Source organism: Pseudophryne corroboree, chromosome 1 (assembly GCF_028390025.1).
Source record: "Pseudophryne corroboree isolate aPseCor3 chromosome 1, aPseCor3.hap2, whole genome shotgun sequence".
Classification (NCBI taxonomy): Eukaryota; Metazoa; Chordata; class Amphibia; order Anura; family Myobatrachidae; genus Pseudophryne; species Pseudophryne corroboree.
The window spans coordinates 165,331,461-165,356,384 of NC_086444.1; the positions used below are offsets into that span (position 1 = coordinate 165,331,461).

A 24,924-nucleotide genomic window follows, 5' to 3' on the forward strand; every position below is an offset into this window, starting at 1 on the left:
GAAGATCGACACTGTCTAGGTCAACAATGTTTAAGTCAACCACTATAGGTCGACAGTCACTAGGTCGACAGGGTCTGAAGGTCAACAGGGTTTCTAGGTCGACATGTGCTAGGTCGACAGGTCAAAAGTTCGACACAAGTTTTTTTTTTTTTTAAATCTTTTTTTGAACTTTTTCATACTTAACGATCCACGTGGACTACGATTGGAACGGTAATCTGTGCCGAGCGAAGCAGTAGCGGAGCGAGGCACCTTGCCCGAAGCATGGCGAGCGAACACGGTGCACTAATTGGGCTTCCCGGTCACTGTACGGAGAAAACGACACCAAAAAACATGAAAAACTCATGTTGACCTTTTGACATGTCGATCTAGCACATGTCGACCTAGAACCCCTGTCGACCTACTGACTGTTGACCTATAGTGGTCGACCTAGACACTGTCGATTTGATGATCCACACCCGTTTCACCATAAGACTAGTTCCAGCAGGTACTGTATGTGAGTCTGTGCATTGGTCACTAATCGAGCTTCTAGTGGCAGCAAACTACTTGTATACTCTGACATAAGCACAAGGGTCATTTTGTTATGGGTATAAGAAGCTAGCACTAGGAGGCAGTGGTCACCTTGCTTTTGTTCCGCGTGCTAGTCATCCTGCTCCGCAAGAAGCTGAAAGTGCGGCTGACTTTGTTTTTCTCAGATTCTGGTTTTGAAGGTGTCATATACCTGTCCCATTCCTCTTCTTCAATTCTAGGCAAAAAGACAGGTTGCAACATTTGATTATTATTATTTTTTTACACTATACTCATACAAACAGGGGACTACATTTTTTTTTTTTTTTCTAATTCTGCATCCAGATACAAACAGATAAGACACATATTTACCGTAGTAAGACACATTTTGTGCAACATACATATTAAACTTAATACCTCTGCCCCCTCCCACACCACATTCTAGTCGTGTGATTTTCCTCTGAGAAAACGTTCAGCAGTTGTCTTTTTCCTAATCTAGGATTTGTTCTTCACTGGTGCTAAATGGAGAAATTCTGCAGCCAAAGAATTGGTGTGCTGGTGGGAGGGGGACATAATAATGTGTGAGAGCATGTTGGTGTGGAGGGGGTACATTTTGATGTGCTGGGAGAGTATTTGGTGTACAGGTGGGCATGCCGGTTTGCAGGAGTGGGCATGTGGGTGCATAGGGGGCCTACTAATTTGCTGGCAGAGCATTTTGGGTGCAATGAGGGCATGCTGGTGGGCAGCAGGAGCAGTGTGGAGGTGGGCGGCAGGAGCAGTGTGGAGGTAGGCAGCAGGAGCAGTGTGCTGAAGGGCGGCAGGAAGAGTGTGCTGGTGGGCAGGGGGGAGTGATAGTGAGAGGGAATTACAGTGGGTAATGTAATGTGCAGCAGGAGCAGTGTGCCGGTGGGCAGCGGGAGCAGTGTGCCGGTGGGCAGCGGGAGCAGTGTGCCGGTGGGCAGTGTGCAGTGGGCAGGGAGGAGTGATAGTGAAAGGGAATTACAGTGGGTAATGTAATGTGCAGCAGGAACAGTGAGCCGGTGGGCAGCGTGCCGGTGGGCAGCGGGGGCAGTGATAGTGAGAGGGAATTACAGTGAGTAAGGTAATGCGCACAATAATCACATATTTTACATTTAACAACACAATAACCATTTGTATTGCTAGTTTATGCGACTACTGTGTCTGGAATTTTCATTACGCAACAAATACCTTCTTACGGTAGTCACTGCTATTCATCAGTGATACAAAGGAAAATACCAAATAAGATTTGCGGTCAGACTTATTTTTTGATAGGTCATTTGTTTTATTATAGGATTTCTTTTTTTTTTAAAAAGATAGAAAATTGGTAAAAAGTCAATTTAAAGAATAAATGATAAACAAGATGTCGGTAATAAACCCAAAAATATATACAGTAATAATCATGGCCATGTGCCCTAGAAACATTGCTGAGACAATACTTGAAAATATACTGTATACAGTAGAATCAAAAAAGTAAATTATATAATCTGCAAATAAAAATAAAAGCTAACTGGCTACTGGCACCCCTTACACCCCCCCAGCAGGTTTAGGCAGCCTGGGCTCTCCAGTTGGTTGTGTTCTGTATGCTGGGATTTGCAGTTACACAACAGCTGGAAAATCCAACTGAAGAGGAACATCCAATGAAAATACTTTTACGCTCACGTCCAGTCGTCCACAAAAGGAAAATATACACTGAAGTATGTAGCAAACACCCATAAGTCATAAGGATGAATTTACTGTAACATTTTTGCACTTGAAACCCTCTAGTTTTATCACTAATAAATGTCATTTAATGAACGGCATGTACTGTAAGCCATGCACGGTACGGCTGCAAGCCATGCACGGTATGGGTGTGGATCATCAAATCGACAGTGTCTAGGTCGACCACTATAGGTCGACAGGGTTGGAAGGTCGACAGGGTTTCTAGGTCGACATGTGGTAGGTCGACAGGTCAAAAGGTTGACTTGAGTTTTTTTGGTGTCGTTTTCTTTGTAGAGTGACCGGGAAGCCGAATTAGTGCACCGCTTCGCTCGCCATGCTTCGGGCAAGGTGCCTTACTTCGCTCGGCACAGATTACTGTTACAATCGTAGTCCACGTGGATCGTTGAGTATGAAAAAGTTTCAAAAAAGAAAGAAAAAAAGTGAAAAACTCATGTCGACCTTTTGACCTGTCGACCTAGCACATGTCGACCTAGAAACCCTGTCGACCTTCCAACCCTGTCGACCTAGTGACTGTCGATCTAAAGTGGTCGACCTAAACATTGTCGACCTAGACAGTGTCGATCTTCAGACCGGATCCCGCACGGTATAGCATGTACTGTATAGCATGTACTGTAAGCCATGTACGGTATAGCATGTACTGTAAGCCATGCACGGTATAGCATGTACTGTAAGCCATGCACGGTATAGCATGTACTGAAAGCCATGTACTGTGTTTGCTGCTGAGAGAGGCCCTAATTAGCAACAGGAATCTTATGCTTAAAGGTTAATAAAATTACAACAGTCAACATTAAATAGCAGAAGACGTGGGCGGTTAGGAGGGACATTACACACAGAACTGGAAATAGCAGTAGAAATAGACATAGATAAAAGATAATAGCAGACATCATTTTCTGCACCAAAAGCTTTGACAAAAAATAAGAATTTACTTACCGGTAATTCTATTTCTCGTAGTCCGTAGTGGATGCTGGGGACTCCGTAAGGACCATGGGGAATAGCGGGCTCCGCAGGAGACTGGGCACTGTAAAGAAAGATTTAGTACTATCTGGTGTGCACTGGCACCTCCCTCTATGCCCCTCCTCCAGACCCCAGTTAAGGAAACTGTGCCCGGAAGAGCTGACATTACAAGGAAAGGATTTTGGAATCCCGGGTAAGACTCATACCAGCCACACCAATCACACCGTATAACTTGTGATAAACTTACCCAGTTAACAGTATGAATAACCAACAGAGCATCAACCAATGGATGCCAACATAACATAACCCTTTATTAAGCAATAACTATATACACGTATTGCAGAAAGTCCGCACTTGGGACGGGCGCCCAGCATCCACTACGGACTACGAGAAATAGAATTACCGGTAAGTAAATTCTTAATTTCTCTAACGTCCTAGTGGATGCTGGGGACTCCGTAAGGACCATGGGGATTATACCAAAGCTCCCAAACGGGCGGGAGAGTGCGGATGACTCTGCAGCACCGAATGGGCAAACACCAAGTCCTCCTCAGCCAGGGTATCAAACTTGTAGAACTTTGCAAATGTGTTTGAACCCGACCAAGTAGCAGCTCGGCAAAGCTGTAATGCCGAGACCCCTCGGGCAGCCGCCCAAGAAGAGCCCACCTTCCTTGTGGAATGGGCTTTTACTGATTTTAGATGCGGCAATCCAACCGCAGAATGAGCCTGCTGAATCGTGTTACAGATCCAGCGAGCAATGGTTTGCTTTGAAGCAGGAGCACCCAGCTTGTTGGATGCATACAGGATAAACAGCGAGTCAGTCTTCCTGACTCCAGCCGTCCTGGCAACATAGATCTTCAAAGCCCTGACTACATCAAGCAACTTGGAATCCTCCAAGTCACGAGTAGCCGCAGGCACCACAATGGGTTGGTTCAGATGAAAAGAGGACACCACCTTTGGCAGAAACTGCAGACGAGTTCGCAATTCTGCCCTGTCCATATGGAAAACCAGATAGGGGCTTTTACATGACAAAGCCGCCAATTCTGACACACGCCCAGCTGAGGCTAGGGCCAACAGCATGACCACTTTCCACGTGAGATACTTTAGCTCCACCGTCTTAAGTGGCTCAAACCAGTGGGATTTCAGGAAAGCCAAGATCACGTTAAGATCCCAAGGTGCCACTGGTGGCACAAAAGGAGGCTGAATATGCAGCACTCCCTTAACAAACGTCTGAACTTCAGGCAGTGAAGCCAGTTCTTTTTGAAAGAAAATGGATAGGGCCGTAATCTGGACCTTTATGGACCCTAATTTTAGGCCCATAGTCACACCAGACTGTAGGAAGTGCAGGAATCGACCCAGCTGGAATTCCTCTGTAGGGGCCTTCCTGGCCTCACACCAAGCAACATATTTTCGCCCTATACGGTGATAATGTTTTGCTGTCACGTCCTTCCTAGCCTTTATCAGCGTAGGAATAACTGCTTCCGGAATGCCCTTTTCTGCTAGGATCCGGTGTTCAACCGCCATGCCGTCAAACGCAGCCGCGGTAAATCTTGGAACAGACAGGGCCCTTGTTGTAATAGGTCCTGTCTGAGAGGCAGAGACCATGGGTCCTCTGTGAGCATTTCTTGCAATTCCGGGTACCAAGTCCTTCTTGGCCAATCCGGAACAATGAGTATTGTTCTCACTCCTCTTTTTCTTACAATTCTCAGCACCTTTGGTATGAGAGGAAGAGGAGGAAACACGTAGACCGACTGGAACACTCACGGTGTTACTAGTGCGTCCACAGCTATCGCCTGAGGGTCCCTTGACCTGGTGCAATATCTTTTTAGCTTTTTGTTGAGATGGGACGCCATCATGTCCACCTGTGGCAGTTCCCAGCGATTTGCAATCTGCGTGAAGACTTCTTGATGAAGTCCCCACTCTCCCGGGTGGAGGTCGTGTCTGCTGAGGAAGTCTGCTTCCCAGTTGTCCACTCCCGGAATGAACACTGCTGACAGTGCTAGTACGCGATTCTCCACCCACCGAAGAATCCTGGTGGCTTCTGCCATTGCCACCCTGCTTCTTGTGCCGCCATGGCGGTTTACATGGGCTACTGCCGTGATGTTGTCTGACTGAATCAGCACTGGTTGGTTTCGAAGCAGAGGCTCCGCTTGACTCAGGGCGTTGTATATGGCCCTTAGTTCCAGGATATTGATGTGCAGACAAGTCTCCTGACTTGACCACAACCCTTGGAAGTTTCTTCCTTGAGTGACTGCCCCCCACCCTCGGAGGCTTGCATCCGTGGTCACCAGGACCCAGTCCTGTATGCCGAATCTGCGGCCCTCGAGGAGGTGAGCACCTTGTAGCCACCACAGAAGAGACTCCCTGGCCCTGGGGGACAGGGTGATCATCCGATGCATCTGAAGATGCGATCCGGACCACTTGTCCAGCAGATCCCACTGAAAGATCCTCGCATGGAACCTGCCGAAGGGAATGGCTTCGTATGACGCCACCATCTTTCCCAGGACTCGCGTGCAGCGATGCACCGACACCTGTTTTGGCTTTAGGAGGTCTCTGACCAGAGTCACGAGCTCCTGAGCCTTCTCCTCCGGGAGAAACACCTTCTTCTGGTCTGTGTCCAGAATCATGCACAGGAAGGGCAGACGCGTCGCAGGAATCAGCTGCGACTTTGGAATGTTCAGAATCCAGCCGTGCTGACGCAACACTTCCTGAGAGTGTGCTACGCTGATCAGCAACTGCTCCCTGGACCTCGCCTTTATGAGGAGATCGTCCAAGTATGGGATAATTGTAACCCCTTGCTTCCGAAGGAGCACCATCATTTCCGCCATCACTTTGGTAAAAACTCTCGGTGCCGTGGACAGGCCAAACGGCAACGTCTGGAATTGGTAATGACAGTCCCGTACCACAAACCTGAGGTACTCCTGATGAGGCGGATAAATGGGGACGTGCAAGTAAGCATCCTTGATGTCCAGAGACACCATAAAATCCCCTTCCTCCAGGCTTGCAATGACCGCTCTGAGCGATTCCATTTTGAACTTGAATTTCTTCAGATCAATGTTCAGGGATTTTAAATTTAAAATGGGTCTGACCGAACCGTCCGGTTTCGGTACCACAAACATAGTGGAATAGTAGCCCCTTCCCCTTTGAAGGGGGGGGGCCTCTACCACCACCTGCTGGAGAAAAAGTTTATGAATTGCCTCCAACACTATCTCCCTTTCCATGGGGGAAGTTGGTAAGGCCGATTTTAGGTAACGGTGAGGGGGCATCACCTCGAATTCCAGCCTTTATCCCTGAGACACAATTTGTATAGCCCAAGGATCCACCTGTGAGCGAACCCACTGGCGGCTGAAAAGTCGGAGACGTGCCCCCACGGCTCCTGGCTCCGCCTGTGGAGCCCCAGCGTCATGCGGTGGATTTAGTGGAAGCCGGGGAAGACTTTTGTTCCTGGGAACTAACTGCATGGTGCAGCTTTTTTCCTCTACCCCTGCCTCTGGCAAGAAAGGACGCACCTCTGACCTTCTTGCTCCTCTGAGAACGAAAGGACTTCATTTGGTAATACGGTGCTTTCTTAGGTTGTGGAGGGACATAAGGCAAGAAATTTGACTTCCCAGCCGTAGCTGTGGAAACTAGGTCCGAGAGACCGTCCCCAAACAATTCCTCACCCTTATAAGGTAAAACCTCCATGTGTTTTTTAGAGTCGGTATCCCCTGTCCATTGCCGAGTCCATAAGACCCTTCTGGCAGAAATGTACATTGCGTTAACTCTAGAGCCCAGCAGGCAAATGTCCCTCTGGGCATCCCGCATATATAGGACCGCGTCCTTGATATGTGCCAGGTTCAGTAGAACAGTGTCCCTGTCCAGGGTATCTAACTCCTCAGACAGAGAATCCGTCCATGCAGCTACCGCACTACACATCCAGGCCGAAGCAATTGCTGGCCTCAGTAGTGTGCCAGAATGTGTATAAACCGACTTCAGGATAGCTTCCTGCTTTCTATCCGCAGGATCCTTTAGGGCGGCCGTATCCGGAGACGGCAGGGCCACCTTCTTGGACAAGCGTGTCAACGCCTTGTCTACCCTAGGGGAGGATTCCCAGCGTAACCTGTCCGTTGGCGGGAAAGGATACGCCATAAGTAATCTCTTGGAAACTATCACCTTCCTGTCAGGGGAATCCCACGCTTTTTCACATAACTCATTTAATTCATGTGAAGGGGGAAAAGTCACTTCATGCTTTTTCTCCCCGTACATATAAATCCTCGTCAGGGACAGGATTTTCCTCAGAAATGTGTAATACAACCTTCATTGCTACAATCATGTAGCGGATGGCTTTAGTCATTTTAGGCTGCAACTTTGCCTCATCGTCATCGACACTGGAGTCAGATTCCGTGTCGACATCTGTGTCAACTATCTGGGATAGTGTGCGCTTTTGAGATCCTGACGGCCTCTGCGCTGTAGGATCAGGCATGGGTTGAGACCCTGACTGTCCCCCGGTTACAGTTTTATCCAATCTGTTATGCAAGGAGTTTACATTATCATTTAACACCTTCCACATATCCATCCAATCAGGTGTCGGCACCGTCGGCGGCGACACCACACTCAGCTGCACTTGGTTCTGCCTCCACGTATCCTTCCTCATCAAACATGTCGACACAGGTTTCGTACCGACACACCGCACACACACAGGGAATGCTCTGACTGAGGACAGGACCCCACAAAGGCTTTTGGGGAGACAGAGAGAGAGTATGCCAGCACACACCCCAGCGCTATATAACCCAGGGATTACACTGTACCTTAGTGTTTACCCTGTAACTGCTGTTAATATATATATATATACTGCGCCTAAATTTATGTGCCCCCCCTCTCTTTTTTACCCTTTAATGCACCTGTATACTGCAGGGGAGAGCCTGGGGAGCGTCCTTCCAGCGGAGCTGTGAAGAGAAAATGGCGCTGGTGTGCTGAGGAAGAAGGCCCCGCCCCCTCAGGGGCGGGCTTCTGTCCCGCTTTAATGTGTAAAAAATGGCGGGGGCTCAGGCATATTTACAGTCCCAGACTGTATATATGCCTCTTTTTGCCAAAAAGGTACTTAATTGCTGCCCAGGGCGCCCCCCCCCTGCGCCCTACAGTGACCGGAGTGTGCGGTGTGCTGTGGGAGCAATGGCGCACAGCTGCAGTGCTGTGCGCTACCTTAAGTGAAGACAGGAGTCTTCAGCCGCCGATTTCGATGTCTTCTTGCTTCTGCTGCTTCTGTTCTTCTGGCTCTGCGAGGGGGACGGCGGCGCGGCTCCGGGAACGGACGATCAAGGTTAGGTATTTGTGTTCGATCCCTCTGGAGCTAATGGTGTCCAGTAGCCTAAGAAGCGCTACCTAGCTGCCGTGAGTAGGTTTGCTTCTCTCCCCTCAGTCCCTCGTAGCAGTGAGTCTGTTGCCAGCAGAAGCTCTCTGAAAATAAAAAACCTAACAAAATACTTTCTTTTCTAGCAAGCTCAGGAGAGCCCACTAGGAGCACCCAGCTCGGCCGGGCACAGTTCTAACTGGGGTCTGGAGGAGGGGCATAGAGGGAGGAGCCAGTGCACACCAGATAGTACTAAATCTTTTTTTTAGAGTGCCCAGTCTCCTGCGGAGCCCGCTATTCCCCATGGTCCTTACGAAGTCCCCAGCATCCACTAGGATGTTAGAGAAATTTCATGGTGGTTCCAAAGCCTCATATGCACATGATACAAGAAAAAGACAGGGGCATGACTACATTGTATGATATTGTGTATATTAGATGTTTCTACATGTCCTGAATACCGCGCATAGCCGTATGGCAGTTGTCTTTACAGTCTGTCCCAAAAAGCCTGGGAACTTTGCACTGGATAATCCCCCCATATTTAGCGCCGGCATAATATTCCTAAATTCTCCAAATCTCTGTGACACTGGAGAAGAAGATAACCTGAAACTACTCCTCACAGCAGAAGTCTTTACATCTGAGACACTTAAGGTGCCCACACTGATCTTTGGTCTGTTACCACTTGCTACCTGGAGCTATAGGTCTATGTCCAACAATGTTGGATTATACTGCCACCAAATCCCGGTGAAGATAACATAACATGCTGTGCCATCTCTTAGGTGAGCTCTTGAAGTGTCTTGCTGGAAAACAAAGCAGCTGTGGAACTGAAGCCTCTCTAGACAACACTCAATTCTCCTCTTAAAGTGATCACTGTATCTGCTTCTGCCATGGAGGCGACTACTTTGTGCTTTTAATATCTACATTCTAGCGACTATCGTGCAGCCAGTTTGCTCTACAGAGGTTTCTCCATAATGTACAGAGCACTGATAATACTGTACCTTTTGTCTCGTGACTGATCAGGAAGGCTGTACGCTCGTTCTATGAAAGCAAATAATAGAAACATCGGTTAGGAATACGAGTAATAGACACTTGTGGACATTTACAAAATCCGCCACCAGGAAATTTTCAGTAATTTTTTTAAATCAAGTCACAATGATAAATAAAATCAATAATAAAGGAATGCTACATTAGTAAAGAACGTCAAAACATAGGTGGACACCTAAGAATGTTTTCTCACTGCTGTGACTTGGCAGCTGATAAAAGGTAACTCTCAACATCAGATGCCAACCAAGACACCATGCGGAGCTAACAAACTCAGAGCCTGATTTACAGGTAGCCCTAAGTGTACTTTATCACACTGTCTATGTGCAGTAATATATGTCCATTGAGCATAACTTACTGTAATGTCATCTGGGTATGTGAACTATGTAGACTACTGTACGTCACGTCTCAAAATTTGGGATGTACTGTAAGTAGAACTTTTACAAGACAACATCCCAAAAACCTGTATTGTGTGTTTATCAGAAGTCAAGAAAAAACAGCATTTAGCTATTTGTCAAGGTTACATAAACTTGCTTTACTTTGCCATGCCAAATATTGCAATTCTGCTTGATCACCTGATGATTACATATTCTTCACGTAGAATTGTTGATTACACACACAAAGGATATTTTGCAGCAGGCCTATAGGCTAGAGTCCCAAACAAGCCAACAAAGCTACCAATCGCAGCAGGTTAGAGGAATACATTGAGGAGCTACATGGGCTAAACAGGTCTCCAGTTTTCACTTCATTATATCCTATGGAGAGCTGACCAGGCTGCTTTGTGGAAGGCAGATGAAACTTGTTATGGCCAGAAAGTCATTGGATCCAAACTAATAAAATAGCTTGAAAAGAAATGTACTTTGGGGAGGAAAAAAAAACCTGCTGCATTGTGTAACTTGCTGGGATTCTGCAGTGCAGGCCTGCCCTATAGCCATACATGAAAGAGAAGACCACCACCTGCTAGAGGAAGACTGATGGAAGGAACTTATCAACCCGTAATGACCAACCAAAGCACTATGCAGAAGGGTAAAACTCTTACGGGCCTGATTAAGAGTCAGTCACAAGTCCAATTGTGGGATGCAAAATTAGGATACACTGGTTAAAATATTATCCATAAATTGATCAAGTGGAGCACAGCAGGAATGTGCTTACAGAACCGTACAGTGCCCCCTAGAGGTGTGTCCTAGTTAGATTTCAATGCATCTCCAGAATTGGGGCAAAGTGACACATTGGGGGAGATTCAAATGTTTGAAAAGTCAGTTGGGTGTCTGTTTTTCCTGTCTATTAGATAGGAAAAAACAGACTCCCAACTGACTTTTCAAACATTTGAATCTCCCCCATTATATGAAATACTGCCAGCAATCTACAGTGGTCCACGCGCAGCCTGAAAGGGGCCCGTGATGGTAAATCAACACATAGAAAGGGATCATCTTGATACAGGCACTGTAATATGTCCTGTGTATAGTATGTATGTGCTATCTACATTAATGTAGAACCAATGTATTGGGGCAAATAAATTCCTTCCATACAAGAGGCTCATACAGCAAACCAGACTTCTTCTAGCCCCCACGTCACCACTGCATTACTTACTCCCCGGGTGCAGGAGAGATACTGATTTAGACAATGAAAGTGCCTGAAGAAGTGAGCGGCCACTGAAGCTGAATACAGGGTCTACAAGCAGGAAAACATTCTTTACGTAGATACATTTCAGCACTTGCATCTATATTCCATATTAATAAAGCATACGGCAAGCCTTGCAGCCAGAGAACAGGACATGTGGCATTACTAGATTACAAAAACTAAACGTAACATATCAATATTTCCTTAAGACCCTTGAAGAAGCACAGTTATATAAGCTTGATATCTAGATTCTCAGCAAGGGTCAATTTTACATTTGAGAAAAGATTTTAGAGTAATTAAATTGGAGCTAAAATATGTGGGGTCGGACGCAAAACATGGGGTAGTGCACTAAATGTGTCTGTTTAGGAGTAAGTAAGCTGGGCTGTGTTACAAGGTGTGCGCCTACAGTATTTGCCTATGGGTATAGGGTACATACAAATTCCAGGGGATTATAGACTAACAGAACTGCAGTTCGTTACAGCACTTAAAGAGCCGACATGTGACAGAGACATAACAATTCCATTGTGTTTGCTGTCCCTATTCAGACTCCTGACAGCTCAGAATGCGATTTGTTTTTACTGAAATAACATGGCGGTCAAAAGCTCATATCACACTTTGTAAACCGTTTACCAAACATATTGTGTTACATTTATAAATCATGAAGTAGCTTCTTTACTCACTTATATCTTGTAGCTTTTAACACAGTAAAAGCTAATATTTAGAAACAATATATTCTATGTATCTATAATTATTGTCTGTCCACTCATACACTGTGGCTTAAAAGCCCCTATTGGAGTGGCAGGTTCTAGGCGACTTGACCTAGTGTCTTTTTCGTGCAGTGTGCATCTTATTAGCACAAATAAAGCATCTGGAAGTGACAAAACTACTTTGCTAGGTTACACTGATCAGTTTGATGTGTGACACTTGTACAACTGTGTGCGACTGAGTCTGAATCTGTACACAAAGTGCTACGAAGCTGCGCCCGTGGCTTTTTCTCATGACAAGTTCCGTTGTGCTCCACCTGCAACTTTGTACATGGTTAAAACTAATTCCTGTGAACTTAAAGTCACAGCCCAGCATCCGAGTACACTGTGAGTGGTGTTCCACTTGTGTCTGCGGTGCAACATGTTTAAAAAAACAAAACAAAACTACGCTACACCTCCCAGAGCGGCATCAGTTGCAGCGGGTGTCTCACGCCATATGAGGACACATCTGAGTATACACATCTAAATATACAAACACACACACATAATAAATATATATATATATATATAAGAGATAGTATTCAGAAGTTCCTTGAAGTCAATAAGGTCATTAAAAGGAATCAACATGGGTTTATGAAGGACAGATCCTGTCAAACCAACTTACTTGGCTTTTACGAAACAGTAAGCGCAAACCTAGATCAGGGTAAAGAGGTGGATGTAATCTTTTTAGATTTTGCCAAAGCATTCGACACTGTACCACACGAGACTTATCTACAAGCTACAAGAATCAGGGCTAGGAAGCACAATATGCACTTGGGTCAAAAACTGGTTAGATAATAGGGAGCAGCGCGTTGTGGTTAATGGATCTTTTTCAACTTGGACTGAAGTGCTAAGTGGTGTGCCGCAAGGCTCAGTATTAGGACCGCTATTGTTCAATATTTTCATTAACGACCTAACAGAAGGTCTAGAGAGCATGGTGTCAATTTTTGCAGATGATACCAAATTGTGTAAAGTTATAAATGCGGAGGGGGATGCTGAGTCGCTTCAGAATGACTTAAATTAGAAGCTTGGGCAGCGAAATGGAGAATGCGCTTCAATACAGACAAGTGTAAGGTAATGCACTGTGGTAACAAGAACAAAAATAACACCTACCTACTAAATGGGGTAAAATTAGGGGATTCTGTACTGGAAAAGGACTTAGGTGTCCTCATGGATAGCAAACTAAGCAGTAGTACCCAAAGTAGGACTGCAGCAAAGAAGGCTAATAAGATATTAGCATGCATAAAACGGGAAATTGATACTAGGGACGAGAGTATTATACTCCCGTTATATAATTCACTTGTGAGGCCACACCTTGAATACTGTGTACAATTCTGGGCACCTTACTACAAAAAGGATATCCTGGAGCTAGAAAAGGTTCAAAGGCGGGCGACCAAACTAATTAAGGGTATGGAGACGCTGGAATACGAGGAAAGGCTTGCAAGACTAGGCATGTTTACACTGGAAAAGAGGAGATTAAGAGGGGACATGATCAACATTTACAAATATATAAGGGGACAATATACAGATCTTGCGCAGGACCTGTTTTTGGTTAGATCAACACAGAGAACTCGTGGACACTCGCTCAGGTAAGAGGAGAGGAGATTCCACACAATACGGTGTAAAGGCTTTTTTACGGTAAGGACGATACGTGTTTGGAATTCCCTGCCTGAGGGAGTTGTAATGGCCAACTCAGTCAACACCTTTAAGAATGGGTTAGATAAATTCCTAATGGATAAGGATATCCAGGGTTACGGGGCATAGTCACGCACTATGGTTATTATAAAAAAGAGGGGTTAATCGGAAACGGCAGTCAGCAACTTCAGTCAAAATTTTATACAAAATAATCGTGCATAGGAGACCACAAATAGGTTGAACCCGAGGGACAATTGTCTTTTTTCAACCTTAGATACTATGATTATATATATATATATATATATATATATATATATATTTATACATACACACACATATGTATATATATATATATATATATATATACACACACACACACACACACATACATACACACACATATATATACACACACTTAATAAATGTAGATGTCATTAAATATACATTTATATTTCAATAAAAATGTTGCAATATTCATGTTGCAATCGCCCAGAATGCCGATTTTTGCGGAAGAAATGGTAATTATGTATGGGAATAATTCACTAGAAAATGCATTACTAGAAACCTTTTTAATCCAGGTGCATCACAATATAATTACTATGGCAACTATATATACTGTAATATATAATACTAGTTCTGCTCGTCCTATTACCTATCCCGCATATACACTACAGTACCTATAACATGAGCACTCACCCTCCCCGGGGTCACCAATAGAAAGGTCACGTGTCAAGCGAGGCTTTCCAAGAAAATTTTTTGGAGATGAACAAGAGTAAGAGCGGAATCTAAGACCAGCGGCCAATTGATCCTGGGGGAGGAGGGGAAATACACACTTTAGGATATACTGTATACATGAATACGGACAGTCACATTTATAGTACTGTGTTCCTAGACATAGTATTCCTGATAGTCATATGTTTTATATAAAGACAAATACTGACTTATACAGCACTTCCAGAGATAATTAATGTCTAGCCAATCACAACAAACCTGAAATTGTACAACATTCCAAGAAAAGGTTTTCTAGTAAATGAAAGTAACACAAACACTTGGCACACAGACCCTGATTCATTCATTACCTTACTCTGAGAGAGGGGTAAAGTTCCTGATTGACTGATTTGGAAACTTAGATCAGCATTTGTCTCGGGGGAGTCCAGCTCATCACCACTGTTCCCCAGCAGGCCGGAGGTGTCCTCCTTAGTTGGAGAACTAGAATCGTGATATCTGCTATACGTCCCCTCTCCTTCGCTGTCAGCATCAAGTCCATCTAAGCTGGAACTGCAAATAGAAGATGTTAGATCTCACAATGTCTAGAAAACATGTAAGCCATGCAAAACCGTCAGGTAAGTAATGTGACATTATATACATATGTGCACAGGCCTGACATTCACACAGGTAATGACACTCTACTACCACACTCTAAGGGGGTGATTCAGACCTGATCGCTGCTGTGCATTTTTGCACAGTGGGCAATCGGGTAATAACTGTGCATGTGTATGCATCGCAATGTGCACTCGCGTCGGACAGCAGCAAAGGTCATCACCCGTCAGTGATGGGATGGTGCGAAAAATCTGATCGCGCAGGCGTTCGCAAGGTGATTGACAGGAAGAGGCCGTTTGCGGGTGGTAACTGACCGTTTACTGGGAGTATCCAGAAAAAAGCAGGCATGCCCAAGCGCTTTCAGGGTGTGTGTGACGTCAGCTCCGGCCCTGATCAGCCTGTTCTCATCACACTGTATGAGTACCGGTAAGTCCTGGGCTGCGCACAGACTGCACAAAGTGGAATTTAGCAGCTCGGCGTACACATAAAACCGCACACTTGGATAGCACATTTACGCTCCCCTTGGAGGCGACGACTATCTGAACGCAGAACAGCAAAGCTCACAGCCCCGCGATCAGATCTGAGTTACCCCCTGAGTCAACTAAAATTAAGGTAGCCCATTCTCTATACTGTAAAGGAGATGTATAGCAATGTAGCTCTTTTACATTCATATACTTCAACTGATTATAATATAATCTGAAAACATATATTTTTTTTTTCATTAGCACTTGTGCAAACTGGCAAAACCTTATGCTTAGTCCGTTCAAAGTGTGATCCCAAAGCCCCTCCATTATGTTGTCGTGAGCACTAATCACTTGAGATCTGGTGCAGGCTACATTTAAATGAAAGGGAACTGAACACTTGTCATAAAGAGAGAGAGAGAGAGAGAGAGAGAGAGAGAGAGAGAGAGAGAGAGAGAGAGAGAGAGAGAGAGAGAGAGAGAGAGAGAGAGAGAGAGAGAGAGAGAGAGAGAGAGAGAGTGTGTGTGTGTGTGTGTGTGTGTGTGTGTGTGTGTGTGTGTGTGTGTGTCTGTCTCATTATCAGCGCTACAGTACCTTTGCTAAGTGCATCATATTAGCGGGCTATTACGTCTGCTTATTGTTACCATCAGAAGGCGGCAGAATGACAGAATGAACTACAAACAAATAAAAAATTAAATTTGCCTGGCCCAATTTAGCTATAAAATAGTTGCCAATGGTCTGACGCCGTCTCCGTCATGTGCAGTGGGAGCTGGAGCACGCTGTATGCTATCATGGCAGGGGACAGAGTCAAGGGGCAGTGGGAAGCAAGGGCAAGACGTGGAGAGACCAGGAGCTAGGAAAAACAACGCGCGGTCGGGGCAAATGTTCGACCTTGTGTATGATGGGTCCAGTAAGCTAGCTGTGTAATAATGCTGCTCATTTGTAATTTTCGCCTTTTCCTCTGTTGTGGGAGGCACGTTCTGTATCACTGTAACAGCCAAGTACAGCTGTCTGTTAGCCTATACACTGCTGAGATTTATTAGCAACCTGTTGGTTCTGTTGGAAAGAAAAAAACTTGGTCACCTAAAGAACTGGGGAAATCTGAATTTAAAAATATGTTTTCTTACAGATCACACTCACTACATAAAGCGTGTAAATCTTGTATGCACTAACATATACAATATGGCTGCTGGATGCTGTTCGCCATGTAGAAGCCAAATGCAGAAATTATCCACACACACCCTGTAGGGCTTGTAAGCATGACAGCTGGAAAATACAATTCTGTATGCTATTAAATGCTCATTAGTTGACTGTGCAAAAAGACTTCAATATCTTTCATGAGACTGCATAAAACAAACTTCAGGGCGTTGTGACAGCAGAAGAAATCCCGCTCCACCCACCATGTAAACTAACCAAAGACTTGCTTCTCTTTTCTTTTCTCTGGTGTCAGTTATGTCACCTTGGAGGCAAATCCCTGACGTGTTCTTGTCACTGTAATGAATGGAGTTCAATACATGGACAAAGGATTTCAGGGAACCATGTCTAATAGTACACACCCTTCATTTACCTTCCTAAATGTTTATAGTCCAAACCGCAAGCCTAAGAGCAGGTAAATCCAGCTTACACGTCACTTCTACACCCATAGGGTGAATTCTCTAGGAGTGAAAGTAAGGCATTTATAATAGGAGAGACCAGTATAAGCAGGGACTGAGCTGGCACTGATGAATGTCAACTATTTACAGCAAGATTCACAAACACGCAAAGATCAACATAATATAGAATTAATGCTAAATCCCTATCACAAACCCTGCTCCTAATACTAGGGTGCTTATAAATCAATGGCTTTTCCCACCAGGTATCAGCTCAGCAAAAAAAAAAAAAGTTCACTGGAATTACATTACGTAGGTCACACTCTTCAGGACGCTGCCACAAAAACAACTGCAAAGTGGTTCTTATCAGAAGTGAGCAGTGTGTATAGGGCCTAATTCAGCTCCAACAGCGTTCGCATGCTGATGCACTCTGCATTGTGCGCACACAGTGTGATGCGATGGCATCTCACATGTGCCAACATCTCTCCCTGATTGACAGGCAGAGGCGTATGCGGGGCAGAAGTGGGCATCACATTGGCGTTTCAGGGGGTTGCATTGTGGGGGGGGGGCACAATCCAGACAACGCAGGCGTGTCCGGACCGTTTGATGTCACCTGCAGCCGCTGCTACCAAAAAGATGGCGAGTAGCCATCTGCCTTCGCAGCTAGGCTGCATAGGCAAAGGGCAACCCTAAACATGCGAGTGCATTGCCATCATGTGATGTGCTCGCATGTTTGCGGGGTGCGGACTTGCCCTGTGCTGGGCCCCCCCCCCCGCCAATGATTTTTTTGCACATCTACAACCCATGCTGAATTAGGCCCATTATATATACAAAATTCCACAGGAATGTGTTTTGTCAAAAGTTTGTTATTAATGTCTCACAAAACTCAACCAATGTTGCATGTAAATATAAATCTTCTTTGGAGATGGGAGCAGGTCAGTAAATTTACTGACAACCATTAAAATAGAAAAATAATTACTTGCCTTACCCAACTGCAGAAAACATGCACTGCACCAGCAGTTTAGACCCAAGTAATATTCTGAAACCCTTATTTCCCATTTCTGAAGCGCTTTGTCTTCTAAAATGCTGATTTTCCATTACATTAAGGTATTAATTAAAAAAAAAAAAAAAAAATGGATGACTTGAGGTAAAGTAATGTTGTTATTATTATTGAAGTACAGGCAATCTGTGCTGCATCTGTCCTTGTACTAGATTAGAACATGCTGGGCACTAGGACCAGAGTCTACAAGGAGGTGCAACTTCCGACCTGATGTGCTACTATTGCGCATGTGAAGGCTGCAGCCATCTTTACTTAGCAGGTATCTGGGTCTCTCTCTTCAGGAGCTATCACCCACTGTTTGATACCACTGCCAATAACACCTGCATTACCCCTTTGTTCCTTCCATTACTTGGTACTACTGATACCAATAAACCCAGTTCCCTGGTTAATCTGCTGTGCACCTGCTGTGACCACCACCCCAATAGGCTATGTATCAACAATTATGTCTCTAGCTAATAGTGGCAGTTCTGGTATAAACCTGCGTGTGCTTTGTGTGTAATAATAACATATGCCCCTAGGAGTTTACCACATGACTGACAACGTCACCCGGCTCAGCTGGTTCCCTCCTAAGGTGTAGTTTGCCGAATAACACAATAGTTATACTGTTTTAGTATTATTATTCTTTTTTTATATAGTTTCAAAGATTTTTGGCATGGTGCGCCAAATAACAAGAACGTGTGTTACCCTTAAAACCCAGGCATTGTGATTATAAGATTTACGCCAGGATAGATTACTTTATACTGATTATGATAGATAGATAGATAGATAGATAGATAGATAGATAGATAGATAGACAGATAGACAGATAGACAGACAGATAGACAGATAGACAGATAGACAGACAGATTACTGGGAATTGGATCCATTCAAATAAAACAACTTCCTAACAGACCAGTCTATAGGGACTATGCGTATCAATTTATGGCCCTTTGTGCTAATTGATGGTCCCGATTCAGCTGCATCCGAATGCATACCATTATATGTAGTACTTAATTTTGTTTTTTAACCAGTATTTTTCATTAGATGATGTTTAATTTAATTACCAAGCCGCATTGTGTATATTCAATACTTTTATGCTGCTCATTATCCAGTTAGAATTTGATCTGTGTATACCCATTGTAATACAGCTACACCTCTAACGCTGTTCTCCTTTTGCTATTGCTATATCTGGTTATTTTAGGAGCTTTACATACTCTTTTGAACAGCAGCATTAGACAGTGCCGGTGTGGCCCTTTGTTTACTTTGGAATATTCGTTTCATTTTATGATACCCTCAGTTCTAATACTGCAGTTTCCTAGTCCGAATGGCCGCTTTGGCCTGTGTTTTCAGCTTTCCTTCAAGAGACAGAGCAAATACAGCAAACTGCTTAGTGACAGGTGCTGCTTAGCTAAACATTGCATAATACAGTTACAGACTGAGCAGTCTCTACTTCTCTGACAGCAATTCATCAATCCCTTTTTTTTTTTTTCTAACAGTGCTGCACCTTACTAGTAATATAAGCATTGCACATTTGATAATTCATCGTCTTTACCTTCTCTTCTTGATACTTGTGTAAGCTGTATTCCTGCTGGCTCCATATCCCAGCGTTCTGCACTGTCGGTTGGTGCCCCCAGGTGAGGAAAGCCTAGAAGGTGACATGTAGGCGGAGGAGTCTGCATTCTCCCCATCGTTTATCTCTGATGGGATATTCTCAGGGGAAGCACAAGCAGAGGAACTGACATCTCTGAGAGAGCTCTGAGACGTTGGGGTGGAGTCCGCATAAGAGGCATCACTGCCAGCGTTGTCCAGGTGAATGAAGCCGAGGTCTGAATCATTAACCTAAAAATGAGTTTAAAAGTACAATTGTACATATGTAGCACTATTTATTACTAGTTACCTAATCCGGCCATAAACTGAATGATAATCTATTCGTTCAGCCGATGAAGCGATGGTAATTAACAATTATCATTCAGTGTATGGATCTGAGCAAAAGTTTACAGTATGAAAAGGGATGAAAATTAGTTTGGATCGTTCGACTATCAAACCTGTCCAATCCTCCCGACCATTCAAACCGCCCACTCCAGGCAGTAAATGCAGATCACCTGTATTCATTGTCCAGTGTATAAAGGTGATCTGAATATCGTCCCGTTGCTCTTCCGCTCCTCCATGATGGGTGCAGTCTATGGTCAGCTTAAGGTAAAGTCTGTTTGTCTACCTTAAGCATCCCTGAAAGTTGTACAGTGTTAGGTAAAAAAAAAAAAAAAAACTTCCCAGATTTTAAAGGTTAACAAAAAAAGGCATGGTACTGTATATGCTATGCCAAATTTTAGTACATAATCTAAATGTGTATGGAATACAGTTTGTTTTCAATTGATTTTAAATATGATATCGCCACTTCATGGCGTATAGCAGCCTTCAGTTCATTAATGGTTCTCCGTAATGTTTGTACACCTCAGCTTTCAGATGGCCTTTCATGTGGACCAGTATGGATGACAGATGGACGGGATGCCAGTGGTCAGCATAGCGACACTGGCATCCCATCAATCATAATCTCGGCTGTCCCCCAGTGATCCCTCTAACCCTCACCTTTTCCCTACCCTAACCCTCCCTGGTGGTGCCTAACCCTAACCCTCCCTTCCCCGCTGTCTAAACCTATCCCTCCCGGCTTGATGCCTAAACCTAAACTCCCCATCTATGTGCCTAACCCTAACCCTCCCTTCTCGGTCCCTAACCTAACCGGACCTGCCCCCTAACCCCCCTTGTACTGTGTTTAAACTAAACCCCCTCCCCCGCGTAGCAGGACGCCAGCGCATCCCGCTGTCTGGACGTTCGTGATGCCGGCTGTCTGTATTGTGACACTGGCATCCCGTTCGGCGTCTGTAAGTAGACGCCAGGATAGAGTCCTTCTTCAGGATCCCGGCATCGGTATAGCGACCGCATCCCGGCAGTCGCTATACCAACTGCTTCTCCTTTCATAAAGCTGATGAGGATTGTTTGGGATGTGGTCAAATTACCTACAATCAAAATCATGACGGTCAAAACACCGACAACCATTTACCGACGGTCAAAATCCCAACAAGGTCAAAATACCGACAAGGTCATAATACCGACATTTAAAATGTTGAAAAGTCAAAAACTCGACATGAGTTTTTCATTGAAACCGACTTGTTCATACTTCACTATCCCAATGAACCTGGAGGGGGAATATAATAGTATGCAGAGCGCAGCAATGCAAGGTGCTAAAGCCGCGAGCAAGCGGGACACTTATACGGTGTCCATGTCGACATACACACAAAAAATAATGAGAAACTCTTGTCGACTTTTTGACCTGTCGCCGTTTTAAATGTCAGTATTTTGACCTTGTCAGTATTTTGACCATGTCGGTATTTTAAATGTCGGTATTCTGACCTTGTCTGTATTTTGACCGTCGGTCAATTGTAGTTGGTATTTTGACTGTCGGGATTTTGACTGTAGGTATTTCATACTGATCGCGATTGTTTGCCGACCAGTAATGAAAATTTGCTTGTTAAAGTAGCCAGACAAATGAAAGTGAGCTGTGTCAAGAAATTGCAGCGATAATGCTGGAAATGAGCGGCCGCGTGATGTGAAACCTCAGAAGGGATGGAGCTGGCAGTTAGAAGACTGGCGCTGGGACACCTGTCACAATCCCGACGCCTAGGCTGCGGAGAGGGAGGGTTCGGGGTACTGTTTGTTTAGTTGCGTATAAGTGTCAGGATAATTGCAATCTGGATGCCGCTGTAAATATTCTAACCACTGGCATCCTGACTGGCATCCCATACCCAACCCCTTCAGACATCAACTACAAATGTGGATCATAAATGAAGGCCACATGTGGACGATATCATATTCAAAACTAACTGAAAAGAAACTGTATTCCATGCACTTTTACATTCTGTACTTACATTTTGAATAGCAGTTACAATGAATTTATATTAACCTTTAAAATCTGGGAGTGTTTTTGCCTCACCCTATGGGGGATATTCAATTGTTTGAAAAGTCAGTTGGGAGTCTGTTTTTTCCTATATAATAGACAGGGAAAAACAGACACCCAACCGACTTTTCAAACATTTGAATATCCCCCCAATATATTCCATAATCACTTTAAATTAAATTGAATACGATCCAGTCTGCAATCACCTATTTGTTACACATATGTATCATTCCCATTACATGCTTTATGTAATCTAATAAAATCCCAAGAAGACTAGTGCTACTTAGGAATAATGATGCTATTTCAGCGTTACTCAGAACAATAACCATTATCCTCTTTACAGATGTGGTGGTTCCAGCAGCAGATGCTGTATCAAGAAAGTTAGAATACATAATCTCCCGCATCCCCAAGATCTTAAGCCAGACCACCGTTTTATATCAGTAAAAACATTTCATTAGTACTTACTTCATCTACTACCATAGAGTTGACATACACCTCATCATTCCCATTGAGCATGGCAGAGAGTCTGGTTGCAGCGAGCATAGTGGGTGGGTATTTCAATCTCTTCAGGGCATCTGCTGATGAATGTCTTTTTTCTGAAAGGGAGACATACATCCTGATCAAACACTACACATCTGCAGCAGACGACAGGTACATTTGGTTATTTAAATCCCCTAACAATTTAAAAAACTTGGAGAACAATTTATTTGCAGAATAAGTGCCGGATTTAATTAGCTGCGCTAATTATTGCTGACTGGGGCTATTCAATTGCAGCGCGTAGGCTGCCCTTAACATGGATTTCTGTCCACCAACTCCTGAGGCTCAAACAGAAATCTACAGTAAGAAGGGCTTTCTGCCCTTACTGCGGCCACCATGAACACGTTAACCCGCACCTCCAGGCACTTAACCATGGAATCTATGGGTTAACCTGCGTTAGCCACCAACTTACAGTGCAAAGAAAAGGACTTCTAATTGGATAACTCTGGGTGTTAAAATCAGAGGCTATAAGCCTGCTGTAAGTATTGTGTTTAATTGAATCTGGCCCTAATGCTTTGAATTCTTACATTTCGTCCGACTGGTACTTTGTAAGAGAAGAGTACTACGTAAGGTGAACAAACCTTAGTTTACAAAACTATTACTGTAATCTGTAAAAGGTACTAGGGTCAGTTATTAGCATGAACACAAAGAAATTTAATTTAGCCCTTCTATACATTATAGACTACTAATTTAGGTTTTGGTGCCACCGGATATATTACATTGAAGAGCCTAATCTAGAATAAAGATACTGCCCGAGTTAACCAATAGGATAAGGCCATCTTCAGTAGGGGTGGCCAACGTTTTGGTACATGAGGCAGAATACCTCAACTGGGATCAGGGTGAGGGCTACAATGCTCCAAGTCCCTTTTCCCTATATATGCAGTGTACCCTTAAGCAAGGCTTGGAAGCCAGAGAAAATGATTTAAAAAATACTGGCTTGGACTATATAAATTCAGGAATGGTTCATGCTTGTGCAGGTGTAGATTTACTCTATAATAATTCATGAATGCACTGGGGGTTCACTAGCTGACACTAGATTGGTAAGAGAAGTCACTGCTTGGGAGTTCATTGGTAGCAGTGAACAGGTCATCTTGTCGGGTGTAGTATGCTATGCCGGCGGTCGGGCTCCCGGCGGCCAGCATACCGGCGCCAGAGTCCCGACCGCCAGCATACCGACAGCTGGGTGAGCGCAAATGAGCCCCTTGCGGGCTCGCTGCGCTCGCCGAGCCGCGGGCACGGTGGCGCGCTACGCTATCTATTCTCCCTCCAGGGGGGGTCGAGGAATCCCAAAAGGGAGAGAAGCTGTCGGTATGCCGGCGGTCGGGATTCCGGCGCCGGTATGCTGGTCGTCGGGAGCCGGCCGCCGGCAAACTGAAGACCACCCATCTTGTCAGGAAGGTAGACCTGTGTACTGGCAGCAACCAAGCAGGTATTTCTGACTAGAGGAGGCTCTAGTATCTTTAATAACAGTCTCCTCTAAAGTAGCGTCACTTGCAGCCGCCACGACATGTAAAATGGCGCCGGGACTCCTGCAGCCGCAGCTAAGCTGTGCCGGCAGGAGTCATCTTTAGTTTCTGCTGACAAGCAGAAATTGCGAAGCGATCGCAATTTCTTCTTGTCGAAAGGGGGAGGCGCCGGTCAATATGCTGGGCGGCCTTGCCCAGCGATGGGCGGACCCCAGCATGCGACCAAAAGGATAGCAAATACTGCTGATTAGCAGAATTTGCTATCCTTAGTGAATTAGCCCCTATGTTTACATTAAATTACAGTGATGTCATCAGGGGCTGCAGGAGGACACCCCTTCTTCATCCCAAACCATGCCCTTGGCTGGGCTACATTTATTTCAAATGTATTGTTTATTTTTACATTTTGATGTTGTTTATGGATGCATACAGCATATAGAAAGGTGTAAGTTATTTCTCATACTTCTCAAGTCCCATTTTCACATCCACAAAAAAATGCATTAAAGCAGTGGTTCTCAAACTGTGTGCCGTGCAGCCTGGGGTGCCTCAGGACACTTACAGGGGTGCCCTGGGTTGGTGGTCCAGGAACAATTCAAATTATTTATGATCAATGTAATATGCAAAACCAGTGCTGGCGGCTGTCAATCATATAATATGTGGACACAGAGACGGCCATAGGCATAGGCAAACTAGGCAATTGCCTAGGGCATTTGATATGCCTAGGGGCATCAGCAGCTTCTGCTGATTAAAATGATATGTGGCATGCCTATATTCTGTGTGTAGCATTTCATATGCAGATACAGCCACAGTCTCACACAGTATATAGGCATGCCGCATATCATTTTAATCAGCAGAAGCTGCTTGTGCATCCTAGTCACATAGCAATGCAAATAAGATGTATTTTCATAAAAAAGGTGCCCGACGTTAGCATTGAGACAAGATTTATGAGGACACATCTGTATCCAAGCAGAGGCAGAGGTCACAGTGTTAGTGGCAGTGTGAG

The 24,924-nt window shown here is 44.6% G+C and overlaps 1 protein-coding gene across 4 annotated transcripts in view; it reads right to left on the minus strand.

The window, feature by feature from the left end:
* Positions 1-24,924, minus strand: part of ARHGEF28 (Rho guanine nucleotide exchange factor 28) — a 418,990-nt gene that overhangs the window by 146,605 nt on the left and 247,461 nt on the right. For all 4 annotated transcript variants that reach the window (XM_063963865.1, XM_063963868.1, XM_063963866.1 and 1 more), the window contains 6 exons: positions 22,387-22,517; positions 19,522-19,808; positions 14,640-14,838; positions 14,257-14,368; positions 9,520-9,559; positions 619-742 (listed from right to left, as the gene is read on the minus strand). In XM_063963865.1, coding sequence (XP_063819935.1) covers positions 619-742; positions 9,520-9,559; positions 14,257-14,368; positions 14,640-14,838; positions 19,522-19,808; positions 22,387-22,517 — 893 coding nt within the window. The remainder of the gene's footprint in view (positions 1-618; positions 743-9,519; positions 9,560-14,256; positions 14,369-14,639; positions 14,839-19,521; positions 19,809-22,386; positions 22,518-24,924) is intronic.